Source organism: Schistocerca piceifrons, chromosome 4 (assembly GCF_021461385.2).
Source record: "Schistocerca piceifrons isolate TAMUIC-IGC-003096 chromosome 4, iqSchPice1.1, whole genome shotgun sequence".
Lineage (NCBI taxonomy): Eukaryota > Metazoa > Arthropoda > Insecta > Orthoptera > Acrididae > Schistocerca > Schistocerca piceifrons.
The window spans coordinates 474,697,992-474,719,484 of record NC_060141.1 but is presented as its reverse complement, the minus strand read 5'-3'; the positions used below and the strand labels follow the sequence as shown (position 1 = coordinate 474,719,484).

The window sequence follows — 21,493 nt, the reverse complement described above, 5'->3', positions numbered from 1 at the left end:
CGTGCATGACAATGGAGAGACATCGTTCTTCGTGATTTCGTTCAGTCGTCGGTAGTCGACGAAGAAGGGTCGTACGCCTTCTTCACAAGGTCCACAGGAGAGGAGAAACGACTCTCTGTAGGTTGACTCTCTCGTCATCTTGCAGCATTGTTACCACTTCTTTGTGGGTTCATTGTCAGTCAGCTGACAACACTCTAAATGGTGGATTATCCTCGGTGTTAATAAGGTGTTTCACCATGAGCTGCTTGGTCTATCTTTTCTCCACTCTGTATTTGAAAGCAATCGGAAGTTGGCTCAGAATAGCTATCATTGTTCTTCATTCAGGCCAGATCCTACTGGTAGATCCATAGGAGCTAGTAGCTTCCTCCCTAGCGTTATCTGTAGTTATAGCGTAGCACAACTGTTCGTTGATGACACTAAATTGCCCTCCCATGACTTGCACGGCTGCCCGTACAGACTTATCTTTAGAGTTGAGCTGTGATCAAGTAGCTGTCGGTCTGCTGTACTCATAGTTACTTGTACAATTACTATTATGCGACATAAGATGGCGTAACATAATGGTCTGGAGGATTTATGAGCCGGCCGGTGTGGCCGAGCGGTTCTAGGCGCTTCAGTCTGGAACCGCGCGACCGCTACGGTCGCAGGTTCGAATCCTGCCTCGGGCATGGCTGTGTGATGTCCTTAGGTTAGTTGTGACTATTACAGTGCCATCTATCACAAAGCGAAAAAAGTGGTCCAACTAAAACATTCATATTTCTTTACGTACTACACGACCATGTAATAAAAAATGGGGGTTCCTATTTGAAAAAACGCAGTTGATATCCGTTTCACCTATGGCAGCGCCATCTAGCCGGCCAACATTAGCGCCATCTGCTTTCCCCCTTCTAGCTATACAAGTTTCGTTCTTTGTAGTTTTTTCTTTTAACGCTTATTTCGTGAGATATTTGGCCCGGTCACGACATATATATATATATATATATATATATATATATATATATATATATATATATATATGTGTGTGTGTGTGTGTGTGTGTGTGTGTGTTCGCGTGCGCGTGTGTCACGAATCCAATACTTTACACAACATAAAACGTGAAGTACAAAAGTGAATGTCATGCATGTGCTTGAAAATGGTAAAGTCGAAATCAGCTATTCGCACAAAGTAAATAAAGATCAATAATACACAGCCTACAATGGACCGTGTTATCTTTTGTTAAGCTTTTAGACGCTTTAGACCCACAGAGAACCAAAATTGTTATTATTATTATTATTATTATTATTATTATTATAAGTATTACTATTATTATAACTATTACTATTATTATTGGTGTCAGAGATTAGACACAAAGCACTAGCAGACTGAAGTATTTAATTTTCTTCCAGTGTGAAGCAAAAAGTTCAGCAATCAAGTGGTTTACAAACTATAAGTATAGTTCCATAAAAACACGGGAGAACTGCCGTAAGTCAGTAAGATCTTGCCACGATATTTCGGCACAGAGTCTTTTGGCCATCTTAAGGTGAGTACAGCTGTAGAATTACTTCTACAGCTGTACTCACCTGAAGATGGCCAAAAGACTTTGTGACGAAATATCGTGGCAAGATGTTACTGACTTACGGCAGTTCTCCCGTGTTTTTATGGAACAATCAGTACGCCGGGAAAGTTTCAAACATCACATATAAGTATAGTGTACAGATTTTAACTTGGTTAATTTCAATGGGAGGGGAGGGGGGGGGGGGAGAGATCTGCAAAGTGTGGGTGAAGCGCTGTCGTTAGGGAGCGGAATAGTGGAGAGGAAGGACCAACTGTCTGTCCTTAACGTGGATATTAGCTTTCTTTCCTGAGGAAGAGTTGTAGGTAGATAGTACTCGCTCTCCACTTAGAATTGCTTCATCAAGCTATAGTAAAAGATTGTTAGAAATTAGTGGTACCAAAAGTCTCACTGGCTCATTACTCACCTACAAAAACTAAATAACATTTACCAGTCGTCATCTTTATATATAAAATTCTCGTGTCATAGTGTAAGTTGCCATACTCCTCCGAAACGGGTCAATCGATTCTGATGAAATTTTACATGTATATTTGGTAGGTCTGAGAATCGGTCGTAATCTATTTTTCTTACTTTTTGGACAGAACCTTTTTTTTTTTTTGATGTGGCATTATAAAAAAACCCAACCCTAAATTTTCACCCTTCTGCCACCAACCACTATTTATTAATAGAGATTTCAGTAATTTAATAATTTTCGACCCCGGTCCATAACTGATCAATTATCACTTGATCAACGGCTCGATCGATTTTGATGAAATTTTGAATGTATATTCGGTACGTCTGAGCATCGGTCGTAATGTATTTTTCATACCCCTAAGTGATAAGGGTGGTCAACCCCCGGTCGAAAACTGATCAGTTATCACTTGATGAGTTATCCCCGTCAGGTGTCTATCGGTGATAGTCTTTCACTATTCGGTAGACACGTAATTGAAGAAAACGTACCAAAACCAACGACTCGAATATGCCTCTTTGAATCGACCTAACTAGACAGAGAAGTTTAACTAGGTAGCACGAGTCATTCGCCAAACCGACATTTAGGCCTAGCGCACACGCATCGATTTTTAGCGTACGGAAATACATCGTACGATCAAATTATTTTAGTGGAACAAAGATGCTCGTATGTTCCACTTTGTTCCTCTAAAAGAATTTAATCGTACAATATTTTTACGTACGATAAAAATCGAGGCGTGTGCGCTTGGCCTTATTCATAATGCTGGCGAACACGTTTCGACACGAAATTGCCGCTATGTTCGTATGTTCATGGATGAGCCGTGTATCGGCTACAATTGTTAAATCCGTGCGATCTACCGTAGAAACGCTAGAACTAATAGTGGCCGATTCTGCCGGACTTCCCTCTAAGCCCTTTCTCACTCCCTACACAGTTTTCGGCCATTGTTATTGTTTGTGTCACGAGCTCCCTCCAACAACGGCTATTCTGTTACAAGTATACGTTGTGTTACACGTATACATTATTTTTATAGACTAGAGATAATTTATATGGCAAAACAACGTTTCCCGGATCAGTTATAACATGTAAAGATTTTCAGAGGTGGAACGAAGTTCGCCTGGTATAGGTAATTTTAAAATAAAAGTGTGCAAAGATAATTCTTTTTCATTCTAAATTTTATTCCGGAGCTACTTTTGATGATGATTGTGGGAAAGAGGGAGGAGGCTTGGGTACTGACTAATACCTAATTTCACTTAGGGGCAATAGTTGCAGAAATACTGGGAATCACTACTACAAGGGAAGGCGGTTAAGACACAATATGAACAACAAGCAAAAAGAACAATAGCAATGAAGGTAAAAGAGAGCAGTGCTCGGATCAAAAAGAGTGTTAGACAAAAATGCAACCTTTCTACATTGCTATTTAACCTGTCCAGCGAAGAAACACGGAGATAAAGGAAAGAATGAGTAGCTTGATTAAAAGTCAGGATGAAACGATAGCCGGCCGCGGTGGTCTCGCGGTTCTAGGCGCGCAGTCCGGAACCGTGAGACTGCTACGGTCGCAGGTTCGAATCCTGCCTCGGGCATGGATGTGTGTGATGTCCTTAGGTTAGTTAGGTTTAAGTAGTTCTAAGTTGTAGGGGACTGATAACCACAGCAGTTGAGTCCCATAGTGCTCAGAGCCATTTGAACCATGAAACGATACAGCGACGACATTTCTACAAAATTACAGGGCCTATTGAATGGGATGAACAGACTAGTGAGCACTGAATATGGATTGAAAGGAAACCAAAGTTAATACAAGTCATAGGAAACATTGCGTTGCGCGTCCATACTTCTGCTGAGTATTACTTTAGGTGTAGAGAAGCTGCTTTATGTCGTTTCATTTCTGAAAGCGCGACCTTGACGGCTGCTCCTGTGTGTCTTTTTGTGACGCAGGCGCGGGTGACTCCTGCGACTACGACGAGGACTGCAGCCACACTGACACGTCGCTGTCGTGCATCGAGAACGTCTGCACCACGAGCACTAGAGCCGCAGCCTCCAGAGCAATGGTGATTGCCAGCGCTTATGTAGAGAGCAGAGAGGATAACGAAAACATTCCCAGTAAGTACAGCACGCTACAATAATTTTGCTACTTACTTTGGTTTGAAACTTCCTAACAGACTAATACTGTGTGTTGGACCGGGACTCGAACCGCCCGGAATCTTGCCTTTCGCGGGAACTGATCATACTGGGTTCCAGTCCTAATCCGACACACCGTTTCAATCCTGTGCTTTGCACTGCAAAGGGTACTTCCATTTCTATTACGTGTTAGCGCTCTTTCCGTTCCGCGTATGGAACATGTAAAGAATGATAGTTTAAATAACTGTGCGCTCTGAAAATACTCCAATCGTGACGTTCTGGCCCCTGCTGCAGTGATGTGTATGGGATTCCTAATTTTAAAACTTGGTTCTTCGTGCATAGTTGTAGTCTGTATTCAAGCATCTGCTACCGTCAGCTTCTCGGTGACATTCGCTCGTGGGTCAAGCAAATCCGTCAAGATTCATGCTGAAATGGTCCTAACTTCTCTTTTGAATAGTTTTGAAACTACCTACCACTACGACATTAGTTAATACGGTTTTATAAAATTTAGTGATAAGGGGCAGTCAAATGAAAACAAAGACATACGGAAAAGAGTAAGTAAGTAAGCTGATTATTAGGTAAGTCTCCAAGTTTTCGTGGCCGTTGTCACCGATCGTAAACTCTTCTGGGACGTTAGGCCGTGTCATTTCTTCTACACGAATGACATTTCGACCCCTCTGTGGGATCTTCTTCAGGATCTTGTGGTGTCCACGGTTGACTGAGCTTTGAAACTTCCTGGCAGATGTGTGCCGGACTGAGGCTCGAACTCGGGACCTTTGCCTTTCGCGGGCAAGCGCTCTAAAAACTTTTTTTTTAATCTCATTTTGTTCGTTTTCGTTCGTTGTATTTGCTCGGTGCGGACGTCCCGAGACACCCGTTTATGTTCGTCGTTGACCAATTAATTCACTTTTTTTTTTCTTTTTTTTTTTTTTTTTTTTTTTTTTTTAGGGCAGCTAACCCTCTGACCGAACACGCTGAGCTACCGCGCCGGCATCAACTGAGCTACCCAAGCACGACTCACGCGCTGTCCTCACAGCTTTACTTCTGCCAGTACCTCGTCTCCTACCTTCCAAACTTTACAGAAGCTCTCCCGAGTTCGAGTCTCGGTCCGGCACACAGTTTTAATATGCCAGGAAGTTTCATATCAGCGGACACTCCGCTGCAGAGTGAAAATCTCATACTGAACACTGAGTTCAGTCAACCGACACTACAATATCCTGACTAAGCGTCCCACCATCAGCATTTTACTACATTAATGTCATAGTTACGACTTCCTTTCCAGTCTAGTCTGTGATCCATTTTTTCCTCTCTCCTCTACTGACATAATTTACAATGACACCGAAAAATAGTTAGTATAAAGTAATGAAATTTCGGGCCGGCACACAGTTTTAATATGCCAGGAAGTTTCATATCAGCGGACACTCCGCTGCAGAGTGAAAATCTCATACTGAACACTGAGTTCAGTCAACCGACACTACAATATCCTGACTAAGCGTCCCACCATCAGCATTTTACTACATTAATGTCATAGTTACGACTTCCTTTCCAGTCTAGTCTGTGATCCATTTTTTCCTCTCTCCTCTACTGACATAATTTACAATGACACCGAAAAATAGTTAGTATAAAGTAATGAAATTTCGGGAATATATTTGTCTAGGTAACATATTTAAGTCATTAACATTGCAAGATCACAGGTTAGTGTAAGCGTGAGCTAGGGCATTGCAAATATGAAATGCTGGTACATTACGAGGTGCATTCAAGTTCTAAGGCCTCCGATTTTTGAAACTGGCGTTACTTCTCGACGTAATAGCCCTGCAGAAGTACACATTTTTCACAACGCTGACGCCATGATTCCATGGCAGCGGCGAAGGCTTCTTTAGGAGTCTGTTTTGACCACTGGAAAATCGCTGAGGCAATAGCAGCTGGTGAATGTGCGGCCACGGGGAGTGTCTTTCATTGTTGGAAAAAGCCAAAAGTCACTAGGAGCCAGATCAGGTGAGTAGGGAGCATGAGGAATCACTTCAAAGTTGTTATCACGAAGAAACTGTTGCGTAACATTAGCTCGATGTGCGGGTGCATTGTCTTGGTGAAACAGCACACGCCCAACCCCTTCCCGGACGTTTTTGTTGCAGTGCAGGAAGGAATTTGTTCTTCAAAACATTTTCGTAGAATGCACCTGTTACCGTAGTGCCCTTTGGAACGCAATGGGTAAGGATTACGCCCTCGCTGTCCCAGAACATGGACGCCATCATTTTTTCAGCACTGGCGGTTACCCGAAAATTTTTTGGTGGAAGTGAATCTGTGTGCTTCCATTGAGCTGACTGGCGCTTTGTTTCTGGATTGAAAAATGGTATCCACGTCTCATCCATTGTCACAACCGACGAAAAGAAAGTCCCACTCATGCTGTCGTTGTGCGTCAACATTGCTTGGCAACATGCCACACGGGCAGCCATGTGGTCGTCCGTCAGCATTCGTGGCACCCACCTGGATGACCCTTTTCGCATTTTCAGGTCGTCATGCAGGATTATGTGCACAGAACCCACAGAAATGCCAACTCTGGAGGCGATCTATTCAATAGTCATTCAGCGATCCCCCAAAACAATTCTCTCCACTTTCTCGATCATGTCGTCAGACCGGCTTGTGTGAGCCAGAGGTTGTTTCGGTTTGTTGTCACACGATGTTCTGCCTTCATTAAACTGTCGCATCCACGAATGCACTTTCACACATCCATAACTCCATCACCACATGTCTACTTCAACTGTCGATGAATTTCAATTGGTTTCACACCACGCAAATTCAGAAAACGAATGACTGCACGCTGTTCAAGTAAGGAAAACGTCGCCATTTTAAGTATTTAAAACAGTTCTCATTCTCGTCGCTGGCGGTAAAATTCCATCTGCCGTACGGTGCTGCCATCTCTGGGACGTATTGACAATGAACGCGGCCTCATTTTAAAACAATGTACATGTTTCTATCTCTTTCCAGTCCGGGGAAAAAAAATTGGAGGCCTTAGAACTTGAATGCACCTCTTAATAACCGGTATCACTAATAAAATGTTAAATGCAAGGATGCAAACGTGCAAGTTAATTCTGGTTGCGGATGTCGCTGGAGTCGTCGTCTGGTAACGTCCCACATGTGCTCGATTGGAGACAGATATAGTGATCGAGCAGGCCAACCCAACATGTCGACGTACTGCAGAGAGTGTTGGGTTACAACAGCGGTACGTGAGCGAGTGTTATCCTGCTGGAAACACTCACTGGAATGCTGTTCATGAAAGGCAGCGCAACAGGTCGAATCACGAGACTGATGTACAAATTTGCAGTCAGGGTGTATGAAATAATCATTAGAATGCTCCTGCAATCATACGAAATCGTGTTCCAGACAATAACTCCAGGTAGATCGAATGTGTCTAGCACTTGTACAGGTTGATCGGAGGCTCTGAACTGGCCTCCTCCTACTCCACGGCCATCCCTGTCATCGAGACTAGAGATGGGTCGTTCGCGTACTAACGGGTCCAAAGGAACGGGTCACTAAAATGAACTGAATGAGAGAGGAACGAATTCTAAGGAACGCTCATAGTTCGCTTCGATCGCGGCTTTCTACTTATAGTTCCCAGGAACGGGAAACGGTCGGTTTCGTTTCCGAACGGCACGTCGGCCGATCTCGTTGCAGCCTCGGTCCCATTCCCGTCTGTCTCTGTCTCGGTCTCGCTCGGCCGGACTCGTCCTTCTTCGCGTGGTCACTCGTCGCAGTTCCACTGCCGACTGCTCATAGTTCAGTATCGAGTTGTTGTTGTTTGTTTCGTTGGCTTCGCACGCCCAATATAGATCTGTTTCAAACCTTTTTTGAACTCTGAACTTCCGGTTATTTTCGTATTCTATTCAGCGTCCGCGAACGTAATTAAAATTTATTTTATAATTACGTAAAATACATAAAAATTACGTTGTTGTAGTACATACATCTCTTCAGGTAACAAAACGGCGTATCAGCTTACTTCACTATTTCGATAAACAGCAGAAGAAATACTTGTAAAAAAGGCAAGATTTTTTTGTTATTACACATGCAAAGGACGTCGGCACGGCACACACGAGTGGCCATTTTCCGTCTAATTTTGATCCAAGGTAAAAGAGCGTGTTCACTGCTATAGAAGGCAGACCGACTTACAACCGAATGAATCCCGCGGTTCGTAATCGAGAATATGAAAACTCCTACAATATTATTTCAGTGGTACAGGGTGGCGCACGAAAAACTGGCCCCGAGTGCTAGACTACTCATTGTCGCTTACCAATCGTCATCTATTGTTTCGAAGTTGTTTGCATTAGCTTATTTGTTGTTTCTCCACTGTCTAATTATTACATACTTATCTGTTCTGCTCGTAGCGGTCAACAAATCGATCGTAATTGGCGAGCAGTCTGCACTCGGAGCCGGTTTTTCGTGCGCCACCTTATATTATTTCACTGCGATCAGCCACACAACGCTACAGTTGGCTAAACGAGATGTTTTGCAGAATCACGAAAATTACAAGTGTGTGAGAATTCTGTTGTGAATAAAAACTCAGTACTCCAGGCGGGAGACAAGTGCCCCCTCTTGGCGCCTTCCGTCTTCAGTCACCTATGCTACTAATTCTCAGTTTTTCATAAGAACCATATACACAATGAGCGGTGAACGAGTAAAAATGAACGGTTCCCAGAAAAGAGCGATCACTAGTGAATTAGTTCCCAAGGATGAATGACTTTGCCCATCTCTAACCGAGACAGAACCAGCTGCGTCAGAAAACACAACAGGTCTCCACCCTGCCCTCATATGAGCTCACGCTGGACACCATTGAAATCGCAAAAGATAGTGGTTAGAGACCAGCGGAATGCAGTGGAATGGAGGTATACCTCGGAGCTGTCCTTTAAGTAACCGATGTCTAAGACTTCGTTGTGTCACAGTGGTGTCAGCTACTGCTCAGATTGCTGCTTCAGAAGCAGTACTATGCGCCAGAAATATGGGCCGAACACATTGGTTTTCCTTCACAGTAGTGTCACGTGGCCGTCCAGGGCCTGGACTTCTTGCAATTGCACATTCCTGTAACCACCGCTGCCAGCAGTCATGTACAGCGGCTACATTCCTGCCAAGTCTTTCTGCAATACCGCAGAAGCCACATTCAGCTTCTCGTAGTCCTATAACACGGCCTCGTCCAAACTCAGTGAGGTGTTGATAAAAGCGCCTTTGTCACCTTAAAGGCACTCTTGACTCACATCAACTCACCATGTAAAGTATCAGAGTTAACCAAAGTTCACGACCGTTACAAAGTGTATTTAAAGCAAACCTGGTTTACATCCTCATAGTGGCACTACTAGCGCCACTAATATGCGACTGGCGAGAAATTTGAACAGACATCATCTTTCAGATGTAAAAACACGTCTACCACCTTTAGTTCATGTGGCATAACTTGTTCCTGGTGCTGAGATTCTCCCCCCCCCCCCCCCAATCATCAGAGTTAATCAACTTTCACGACCGTTACAACGTGTATTTAAAGCAAACCTGGTTTACATCCTCATAGTGGCACTACTAGCGCCACTAATATGCGACTGGCGAGAAATTTGAACAGACATTATCTTTCAGATGTAAAAACACGTCTACCACCTTTAGTTCATGTGGCATAACTTGTTCCTGGTGCTGAGATTCTCCCCCCCCCCCCCCCCCAATCATCAGAGTTAATCAACTTTCACGACCGTTACAACGTGTATTTAAAGCAAACCTGGTTTACATCCTCATAGTGGCACTACTAGCGCCACTAATATGCGACTGGCGAGAAATTTGAACAGACATCATCTTTCAGATGTAAAAACACGTCTACCACCTTTAGTTTTTGTGGCACAACTTGTTCCTGGTGCTGAGATTCCCCCCCCCCCCCCCCCCCCCCCAAAATCAACGTAATCGCCGGTTGTTGTTTAAGATCCGAAAGTGCGGTGTTGTTGCAACAGGTGCCGCCTGTAGACAGTTGTTGTCACAGCGCTCCTCTCCCCATGGCGATAGGAAGACGATTTAAGCGGGGTAGGACGTCAATCGCGCCGACTTGGAGCAGGAGAGGCACCACAGGACGTTTTATTTTCTACTGTCTATACTTTCACAAATAAATTCATAAAACTTTGTCAGTATGACCAGGAAGGATTCAGGATTCACACTCGTAGCAGCGGAAGTTCAAAAACATAACAAAATAATTATTTTACATGTGAAATTTCACCATTTCTGTCACTTACTATTGGCTGCATTTGTCGCTATAGGTACACTTTCTTTCATAGGTAAGGAAGACTGTTCGATGAAATTTGCACAGCATACAAACCATACTTACAGGTGTCTGAAACTCTAGAATCTATTTAATTTGTGAAAAAATGAATGAGCTGTTACGTTTTAAACCTTATGTTTAGAAAAAAATAAAATTTTGTAGTTAATTATCTTATTTTTTACCACAGTTTTTAATAGATCTGGAAAATTCAAGAGTTTCATACGCCTGTAAGTATGGTTTGTATGCTGTGCAAAATTCATCAAAGAATCTCTTTTACTTGTGAAGAAAAATGTACCTATAGCAACAAATGCAGCCAACAGTAAGTGAAAAAATGATGGAATTTCATATCTAAAAAAATTTATTTTGTTATGTTTTTTGCACTTCCACTGCTATGAGTGTGAATGCTGAATCCTTCCTGGTCATTCTGACAAAGTTTTATGAATTTATTTGTAAAAGTATAGACAGTAGAAAATAAAATGCCCTGTGGTGCCTCTCCTGCTCCAAGTCGGCCCGTTTGACGTCCTACCCCCCCTTAAATAAAGTCTCCATCTGGCTGGTTCAAATGGCTCTGAGCACTATGGGACTCAACATCTGTGGTCATCAGTCCCCTAGAACGTAGAACTACGTAAACCTAACTAACCTCAGGACATCACACACATCCATGCCGGAGGCAGGATTCGAACCTGCGACCGTAGCGGTCACGCGGTTCCAGACTGACGCGCCTAGAACCGCACGGCCACACCGGCGGGCCTGTCTCCATCTGTTACGAAGTTCACGTAAAAGTCTGAAACATCCGTATAATATAGTTCTTTGTAGTGTCTCTAAATCTGTTCGTAATTTAGATTAGGATCAGAGTTTTGTTTAGTTTCTTAAAATAGGTGGAAATTTGGCGTCCGGAAAAGTTTCCTAGCCGGCAACTGACAGGCACAATGCTACGGCAGGAACAGTGGCAATACAGTGTATTGCTAGTGGGAGTGCTCCACCCTGCTAGCTGTCAAATAGCAGCTGATTTCGATAGGACTACAGTAACTGCCAATGAACGTGTCTCCAGTGGTCAAGTAGTAACACACTTTTCAATTGCTTTTCACTTCATAGGTGCTTACCTATTGCCCTAAGTCAAAACTAATAAACATATTAATCGAGCCGGCTGAGGTGGCCGAGCGGTTCTAGGCGCTACAGTCTGGAACTGCGCGACCGCTAGGATCGCAGGTTCGAATCCTGCCTCGGGCATGGATGTGTGAGATGTCCTTAGGTTAGTTAGGTTTAAGTAGCTCTAAGTTCTAGGGGACTGATGACCTCAGAAGTTAAGTCCCAAAGTGCTCAGAGCCAATTCAACCATTTTGAACCATATTAATCGAAAACTTTTGTTTCGGAGGATTCTGATGTTTAGTTTTGAAAACTCTGTTAACCTACCACCCTATCGTACATACACTATCCACCGGGTAGTCATCAACTGACCTAATCACACAACCTATCAACTGCTTGTCTAACTCCATTGTTAATTTGGGGTATTTCTTTCCAGCATGTTTATTATCTACCTTCAATTTTTTGAAGAATACTTTCAAAATCGTTTAGCAAGTTCTTCCGTACTTTGACTGAAGTTTATCTATCGAGTAGGAAAAAGAGTGTGATGACATCAGCGAGACAAACGGCCAGTGAAGATGCACACCAAGCTCGAAGTCTTACGGGGATTGTCGAAATGCCGAGAGTAATGAGGCTAATGACCAGGTTCACTACATCAGTCCAAAAAAATTGTTCAAATGGCTCTCAGCACTATGGGACTTAACTTCTGAGGTCATGAGTCCCCTAGAACTTAGAACTACTTAAACTACTTAAACTACTTAAACTACTTAAACCTAACTAACCTAAGGACATCACAAACATCCTTGCCCTAGGCAGGATTCGAACCTGCGACCGTAACGGTCGCACGGCTCCAGACTGTAGCGCCTAGAACCGCTCGGCCACTCCGGCCGGCCTACATTAGTAGTGTGTGGTATAAATTTCGGGCTAACGAGAGGCGTGCTAGGGTAGTCCGCGCAGGTGTGCTGACGAATGTGTCGCGACTGCTACGGTCGCAGGTTCGAATCCTGCCTCGGGCATGGATGTGTGTGATGTCCTTAGGTTAGTTAGGTTTAAGTAGTTCTAAGTTCTAGGGGACTGATGTTAAGTCGCATAGTGCTCAGAGCCATTTGCACCATTTGACCAATGTGTCTGCATGATGTAGTGGTCAATGCATCTGGTTTGTAAGCAGCAAACCTTGGTTCGAATCCCTGTCCAGCGCAAATTTTCAATTTGTCTCATTGATTTAAATCAATGCCTACTGTCTTGAAACAAACGTAGTTCCTGATGTAATGCTGCCTTGTTCCGACCGGTTTGGGCTTTTGAATGTTTTTAGAACCAGAAGTAAAATGTTCACGAAATAAGGTCGCATCACACTGACGACAATAAGAAATGAAATTCTTTTTCTTCGTCTGGTACCATGAACTGGTTAAATACCTGTTAATGAAACAGAATCATCAGGCACATAAGTCTTTGTTGGAGAGCAGAAAAGTTTCTGTTAGTTTTCAATGCAAATAAAAATTTGGATGATAATAATAAACTAAACGGACGTCGATAACGTCATCAACTGCAGGCTCTATTGATGGACACTGAAATTTGAAACGGTGAAACGCTACAGGGTGAAAATACAAGTTTTGGATGATTTGAGCATGGTGCTAAGTACAATACATTTAATAAAGTATAATGCGTTGTCTAAGCATTTAGTTTTTTTTTCATTAGTAGCTATGATAACAAAATATACAGAACCTTCTCGTCTGGAATCTACGATAGAAAGAAGTGCAAAAGTGAGATGTACATCGCTTTTGCTTTTTAAAACCATAGAATATGGAAAATGCCACAGATAACTGAATAGCCACAGGAGGTCAGCTTTCTACAGTACAGTGAAGTCTTTGTCATTGAGTCATAGTGAATTTTTATAAGGAACACGTACTATTATGTCTCTCTTTTCATAACATTTTGTAAACAGTACCTCCTTTTGAAGTGTAGCGGATTCATAATGTACGCTTTCCACGCTTTTCACTGACAACATATTTACAGACGTGATCCAGTGCGGCAATTCGACGTGCGGCAATACGACCTGCTCCGACGACACGCAGTGTGGCTTCGGGGAGACTTGCTCCGTGCTGGAAACCTGTGCCTGCAAAGCAGGCTTCTTCCGGGACAGCGACGGCGCCTGCAAACTGGGTGAGTATCTTTCACAATGTAGTGATTCCGGCATAGCGATTCATTCCATACATACTTGATAGGCACGTTTACACAGTGGTACGTGCTCGAAAGTATGGCCTCATATCGTACCTATGTAGACTTTCCTGGCGCATTAGTATATCAGATTCTTGTCGAGTTTCCAGCTGGATCAAACTGTCATCTGAGCACAATATTTCAGCGGTCCACCTGGCCACGATCATCAGGTGAGAAAAGCTACGCTGCTGTCACCGATAACTGCTTCCACTCGTTTTTTTTTTCTTTATTGTGATTTAATTCCCCTGCCCCAAATGGGCAGGGGAGGGCTGTCAGCGGCACAATCAGCCGCTCTTCAGCCGAGTTACATGGCAACTAAAATAAGAATAAAATGTTACATACATAAGGCGATAAAAAGGGGGAACATAAAACAGAGTAAAGGGAGAAAATGGAGGTAAAAATAGACTGACATGGAGACGTTCATGGCGGACAGTTAAAAAAGTCACCAGAATGTCAAAAAACATAGTTGGCGATTCTTAAAACACAGAGAAGACACTGAATCGACATACACAGGTTAAAAGTCGGCCACAGTATTAAAAACACTCCAGAACAACACACTTAAAACCCACTTGTAGCACACACGACGAAGAACAAAACTGCCAGGTGGGACCTGCCGAGGAAAAGGTCAGAAAGGATGGAAAAGGAGGGGAGAGCAAGGGGCAGCAGGGGAAGCGGTGGGATGAAGAGAGTAGGGGCGTCAGCAGGTACACTAAGGCGCAGGAGACACTTGGGGTGGGAGATGAAGATGGAAGACACGACAGGAGGGAGTGCAGAGATACTGAAACGGGGCACAAGAGAGGGAGGGGCAGTAAGAGGGGGAAGCCGCTCAGGAGGAGAGAGGGGGAGGAGAGGGAGCCCTGAGGAGGAGGCAGGAAGATGGGGTTAGAGTTGGTAGGAAGGGTAGATGTCAGGGCGAAGCTCATCATCCGGGAGGGGTAGACGGTGGAAATTGCGTTGGGAAAGGAGATGGAGGGTGTGGAGATGGAGAGAGGGTGGGACACAACGGTAAAGGCGCGGCAACTGGTTGGGGGTGGAGAGGAAGGGAGACACCAGGGGATACGTTCAAGGAAAAGCAGAAGGTGGGGGAAGGGGATGAGGTCGTAGAGGGTGCGCGTGGGGGGCGGAAGGCGAATGCAGAAGGCGAGGCAGAGCGCATGGCGTCCGAGGATTTGGAGGGCTGTAAAGAACTAGGGAGGGGCGGAAATCCAAGCTACGCTAGCACAACAGAGGATGGGGCGGATCAAGGATTTGTAGGTGTGAAGGATGGTGGAAGGATGCAGACCCCACGTCCAAACGGACAGGAGTTTCAGGAGGCAGTGGCGGTTGTGTTCCACTCGCAAATGACTGCACCTTTATATGCATCGGAAGTACAACAGCGCATGCGGTAGATACAGTGCGCATGCGCTCAATCATTCGTGCTGCCCCCTGGCGCAAAAAGAGTTACAGCGCCTCCGGTGATGAATACTGCTGAAAACGGCATATCGTTACAAATGATTATTCATAGCCGGCCGATTCAGATGCCGTTGTTTCTTCTTATCCGATAAAACAGGATTCCACGTTTTAGTTAGCGGGTATCCATTATCACGATTAATGATATTATCTGCTAGTCTGATTTCGACAGATTCTTGACACAATCCCGGTACTGCGAAGCATTTGCAACGACTTGTGTCTCAATGTATAGCATCCTGTGTCCCTCTGTAACAAAATGCTCAGCCACGGCAGATTTATCTGGCTGTAATAATCGCGTATGGCGATGATGTTCAATACACCTGTCGTTGACGGTACGAATAGTTTGAGCAATGTAAATTTTCCCGCAATCACACGGTATTTTGTAAACGCCAGATTCCCTCAAACCTAAATCATCTGTAACAGAGCCAAGAAGTGCTGGAATCTTAGCTGGCGGACGAAAAACACATCTGATCTCATATTTCTTCAAAAATCTACCTATCTTGGCTGACACGTTCTCAGCAAACAGAAGAAAAGCCACGTACCTAAAGGTGTCTTTAGAAGGTTCAGGTAGGGGTCCAAACTCAAAAGCACGTCGAATTTGTCTGTCCGTATAGCCGTCATTATTGAATTCGTCCTTAAGATGTTGCAGCTCCTGTGATAAATTCTCAATGCAGGAAAATTTACATTGGCCAAACTATTCGTACCGTCAACGAATTCGTACCGTCAACGACAGGTGTATTGAACATCATCGCCATACGCGATTATTACAACCAGATAAATCTGCGGTGGCTGAGCATTTCCTTACAGAGGGACACAGGATGCTATGCAATGAGACACAAGTCGTTGCCAATGCTTCGCGGTACTGGGATTGTGTTTTAAAAGACTCTGTCGAAATCAGACTAGCAAATAATATCATTAATAGTGATAATGGATACCCGCTATGTAAAACGTGGAATCCTGTTTTATCCTATATGAAGAAACAACGGTATCTAACTCGGCCGGCTACGAATAATCATTTGTACCGATATATCGTCTTCAACAGTGTTCACCACCGGAGGTGCAGCAACTCTTTTTGCGCCAGGGGGCAACAGGAATGATTGCGCGCGTGCGCACTGTATCTAGCGCATGCGCTGTTGAACTTCCGATGCATATAAAGAGGTGCGATCACTTGCGAGTGGAATCTCATGCACTCCACCTCGCCTTCCGTATATGCCTCCCGTCCCCCACGCGGATTCTCTATGATCTCATTCCTTTCCCCCATTTGCTCCTATTCCTCGAACATATCCACATCCTCTACACCTCCCGCCACCTTGAACCCCCTCATCCCCTGGTTGCTCCTCTCCTCTTCCATCCCCGCCCCACGTCTTCACTGTTGTATCCCCCCTACCCTCCATCTCTACACCCTACATCTCCTTTCCCAAGGTGGCTTCCATCAACTCCCCCTGCCGGATGATGCCTTCTCTCCGTCCATTTATCCCTCCTATCAACTCTGATCCTCACCCCCCTCCTTTCCTCTGTCCTCTCCCTGGGCTCCCTCTTCCTCCCCCCTTCCATCCTGTGTTTTCTCCCCGCCCAACCTCTCCATATCTCCCTTCTCCCCCCCCCCTTTGCCTTTCCCACTCCATGGCACGTCTGCTCAGCACCCCACACCCCTCTTATGGGCCCTCATTCTCCACTGGCTCCTTTCCCCCCTCCCCCCTCCACTTTTCCTCTCCTTCTCCCCCTTTTTTATTTTCCCATCGTCTGTCCAGTTTCCCCCCCACCTGCTCTCAGCTGTGGTATGTCATAGTTGTACCAACTTTTTAGTGCAGTGTTTAAGTGAGTGTTCGGTGTTGTGCGTCTTTCCACAGTGTTGCGAACAGAACTCATGCTGTCTCTGGGTGTGCATTTTATATCTCTTGCGAACAGAAACCAGACTGTCGCCGTGTTTTTTAATTGTCTGTTATTTTTCTGCTTCCTGTGTATTTTCTTAGCACCATGAACCCTGTATTTTATGTTTTAAGTTCCAGAATTTTCTGCTATTTTACCTTTGTCACCGATTTTATCCCCAACTGTTATTTTTTATTATCTTCATCTTTTTAAAACAAATTCTGTAGGCTGAAGAGCTGGCGTAGTAAGCTGCTGCCAGCCCGCCCCCTTCAGGGGGAATCGGAACTCGATGAAGGAAAAAAAACGAGTTGAATCAGTTATCGGTGAGAGCAGCGTAGCTTTTCTCACCTGATGATGGCAGCCAGGTGGACCGCTGAAATATTGTGCTCAGATGACAGTTTCATCCGGCTGGGAACCCGACAAGAATTTGATACGGCCTCATAACGATAGGATTCACTAAATTTGTGTCAAGCGTCCATCTACATCAGTTTACGGCGATAAAATGAATTAGATGACAGAATTAATGCTTGTGGCGACTGAATATGACGACTGTAAGTGTGCAGTGCAACATGCGCTGTACATATTCATTACTTCATGTGTGTTACCACAGATAGCACAGATAGCATCCATTTGTACTGGAAATGTAAGACACGTGAGGAGCCTATTTGCTCTCTGCCGCATGAAAGGAGAACACTGAGATTCTGTAACTGTCCACCCACCTGACGTCTTCTAAAGAAGTTCTTGTTTCTGCGCAGAAGTAGCAGTCGGGTCGCTAATGCGTTTCTCGCGATGTGATGCTCTGAAATTTACTAGTAAGTTGGCTAAGACCCACTACGTTACTAAATAAGTATCCAAAGTTAAGTGGAAGGCCAATAGCTTTTTAACACCTTCATCACACGCAGAGGAGCTAAAGCGTTATAGTGGTAACAAGATATATCACAAACGTATGTCTACAAGTCCACAAATTTCACAGTTCATGTACGTAACACTTATAGTTCTGTTATACTGAATATATATCGTGTAGAAATTACATACACGATCTACACTCTACTCCCTCCCATGCTAGCACAGTCCGGATAACTTAAGATCATTATGTACGGCGCGCATCTCAGATCCTAATCGGGTTGCTTCTAAATCGAGCTGTACCGTATGGCCCCTCCTTACCAACTGGATCAAATGGTTCAAATAGCTCTAAGCACTATGGGACTTAACATCTGAGGTCATCAGTCCCCTAGAACTACTTAAACCTAACTAACCTAAGGACATCACACACTTCCATGCCCGAGGCAGGATTCGAACCTGGGACAGTAGCAGCAGCGCGGTTCCGGACTGAAGCCGCTAGAACCGCACGGCCACAGTGGCCGGCGCCCAACTGTATCGGTCAACACGAATCACTTACCTATTTTGGTGGAAGCCGTTGACGCACGAAGTGCTTCACATGTTTATCGTCATTCTAATGTTACTAAAGGTGATTTTTAAAATGAAAACTGAGTGGATAACAAGTATGATTGTCAACTAAATCTAGGTTATGCTTTTAAAATATTAATAAATTAAAAGTAGAGATTTGGCGCCCTTCCCGAAAGGTAATAACTACATCATCTGTCGTGGAAGCCAATCAGATATCCGACTACTAAATTGGAGCAATGTCTCACGGAATCGGTCCTCACTACACCGTTTGCCGTCTGTACCTGACTCCAGTTCTTACGTCAGACACCACGTAACGCAGTATCAACTAAGTTATGAAGTGGGTTTGAATATTACGCCTCCTAAAACTAGAAATTTTACAATGTGCTTTAACTGAATCTACGTTTACAGCAAATTTATAACTTGCATAACATTCAAATTAATGTGGAGAACCCTCTGACTTATCGCACTGACTAATAAACTGAATTAAAAAGTACTGGGAGGAAATCATTCTACCCCCAGCAGCGATTCTTCGTTTTCTTCGTACTGCAAGGGATATGAGGATAGGACGTGTTAAGAAAGTACTAGAAATAGCTGTAGACGTTAAATACCGTAGGGGAAGACACAGATTGGATTATATCCAACAAATAATCGAGGACGGGAAAATAAAGAATGGATGCCTTCATGGTATTTATAGGCCCCACATTTAAATGTTTGGTCTTTTGAATATTTCTTTCATTCCATCTTTTCTTTTCAATTTACAGATTGACAGTAGAAGAGAAAGACCGCACCCCTGATTTATGCCTTTTTTAATCTGAGCGCTCCGCTCTTGCTCTTCCACTCATGTTTTGTGTTGTGTCGGTAGCTGTGCCGACACCGTGAAGTTAATTGCTGAAAATGAACTCTAGACTAACGCTGTAGCCGATAGTGCACGCACGGCATAAAGCAGACGGGCGTGAAGTCTGGAACATGAGAACTTATAAATGAATAAGAAGAAAAGTATGTAGATGCTTATTACTTATCTTTTAATTGTTCTTTGGAATACATCTCTCTTGAATACTCGTAAACTATAGGCACTGATACAAATGGCGCCTTGCTAGTTCGTTGCCATTAACTTAGCTGATGGCTATTCTGTCTCTCGGCTAATGAGAGAGAAAGGCTTCGTACAACTGGGCGGTAGCTAGGTTCTCGTACAACTGGGGCGAGTCCACTCTCGTATCACGAGACCTGCCTTGGTGGTGGCGCTAGGTCTGCGATTACAGTGGCGACACGCGGGTCCGACATGTACTACATGGACCGCGGCCGATTTAAGCTACCACCTAGCAAGTGTGGTGTCTGGCGGTGACACCACATTTTGCCCTCTTGATTCCTATACATCACGTGTATTTCCCGTTCTTCCTTATAGCTTATAAATATTTTTCTGAGGATCTAAAATATCTTGCAGCATTTTACGTTATCCAACTTTTTTTTCACAAGTCTTTTTAAGATGTCTTCATTTCTTCCAAGTCTCGAGTCCATTATCAAGTACAACGTCAGAACTGTTTCTCTGGTACCTTTACTGGTCATCTATCAGATCGTCAGTTTTCTATCCCATTCTTCTGCGTATGGTTCTTGTCAATAACTTGTATACCTGAGCCGTTTAGCTAGGCGTGCGATTACAGATTTAGCTGGCTTTGATATCTTAAGGATTGTGTGGATTACATTCTTCCGAAACTCCGATGGTATGTCTCCAGTTTCACAAATATTACCTTCTCCCAATGATTTCAGAAATTCCACAGCATTGTTATTTATTACTTCTGTCTTGTCTGTTCGCAAGTCTTCCAAGGCTTTTTCCGTCTCTGACTCAAAGACTGCACCTTCTATGGTTTCATTTCTTCGTCATCAGACACTCGTAGAGGCCCTCAGTGTACTCTTCCCTGCCAGCCTCTCGGTCCTCTACCTCTAACGGTGACGTCCCTTTAGCACTCTTAATGTTGGCGCCTTCACTTTTAATTTCGTCAAAAGTTATTTTTAATTTTCTATACCATATATCTGACCCTACGAGAATCATTTATTTTGCAACTGATTCACTTTTTCTTTTTTTCCTTTTGCCATTTCGCATCAGCTTATCTGCAAAGTATAAATTAAAGAAATACTAGCAGTTTCAGTTCCGCTTCTAAGATTGTGATACTACACTCACCTGGCGGCGTGGCGAAATTTAATAACTAATCAGGGTAATTACAGCATAGGAAGCCTTTCTACATGTACATCTACATCCATACTCCGCAAGCCACCTGACGGTGTGTGGCGGAGGGTACCTAGAGCACCTCTATCGGTTCTCCCTTCTATTCCAGTCTCGTATTGTTCGTGGAAAGAAGGATTGTCGGTATGCCTCTGTGTGGGCTCTAATCTCTCTGATTTTATCCTCATATTCTATTCGCGAGATATACGTAGCAGGGAACAATATACTGCTTGACTCCTCGGTGAAGGTATGTTCTTGAAATTTCAACAAAAACCCGTACCCAGCTACTGAGCGTCTCTCCTGCAGAGTCTTCCACTGGAGTTTATCTATCATCTCCGTAACGCTTTCGCGATTATTAAATGATCCTGTAACGAAGCGCGCTGCTCTCCGTTGGATCTTCTCTATCTCCTCCATCAACCCATCTGGTACGAATCCCACACTGCTGAGCATTATTCAAGCAGTGGGCGAGCAAGCGTACTGTATCCTACTTCCTTTGTTTTCGGATTGCATTTCCTTAGGATTCTTCCAATGAATCTCAGTCTGGCATCTGCTTACCGACGATCAACTTCATTCCATTTCAAATCACTCCTAATGCGTACTTCCACATAATTTATGGAATTAACTGCTTCCAGTTGCTGACCTACTATATTGTAGCTAAATGATAAATGGTCTCTCTTTCTATGTATTCGGAGCACATTACACTTGTCTACATTAAGATTCAATTGCCATTCCCTGCATCATGCGTCAATTCGCTGCAGATCCTCTTGCATTCCATTGTTACAACCTCTCGATATACCACAGCATCATCCGCAAAAAGCCTCTGTGAGCTTCCGATGTCATCCACAAGGTCATTTATGTATATTGTGA

The 21,493-nt window shown here is 44.0% G+C and overlaps 1 protein-coding gene across 1 annotated transcript in view; it reads left to right on the top strand.

The window, feature by feature from the left end:
* Positions 1–21,493, top strand: part of LOC124795926 (fibulin-2-like) — a 115,647-nt gene that overhangs the window by 54,733 nt on the left and 39,421 nt on the right. Inside the window, exons 5-6 of the mRNA XM_047260007.1 lie at positions 3,930–4,094; positions 13,483–13,629. Coding sequence (XP_047115963.1) covers positions 3,930–4,094; positions 13,483–13,629 — 312 coding nt within the window. The remainder of the gene's footprint in view (positions 1–3,929; positions 4,095–13,482; positions 13,630–21,493) is intronic.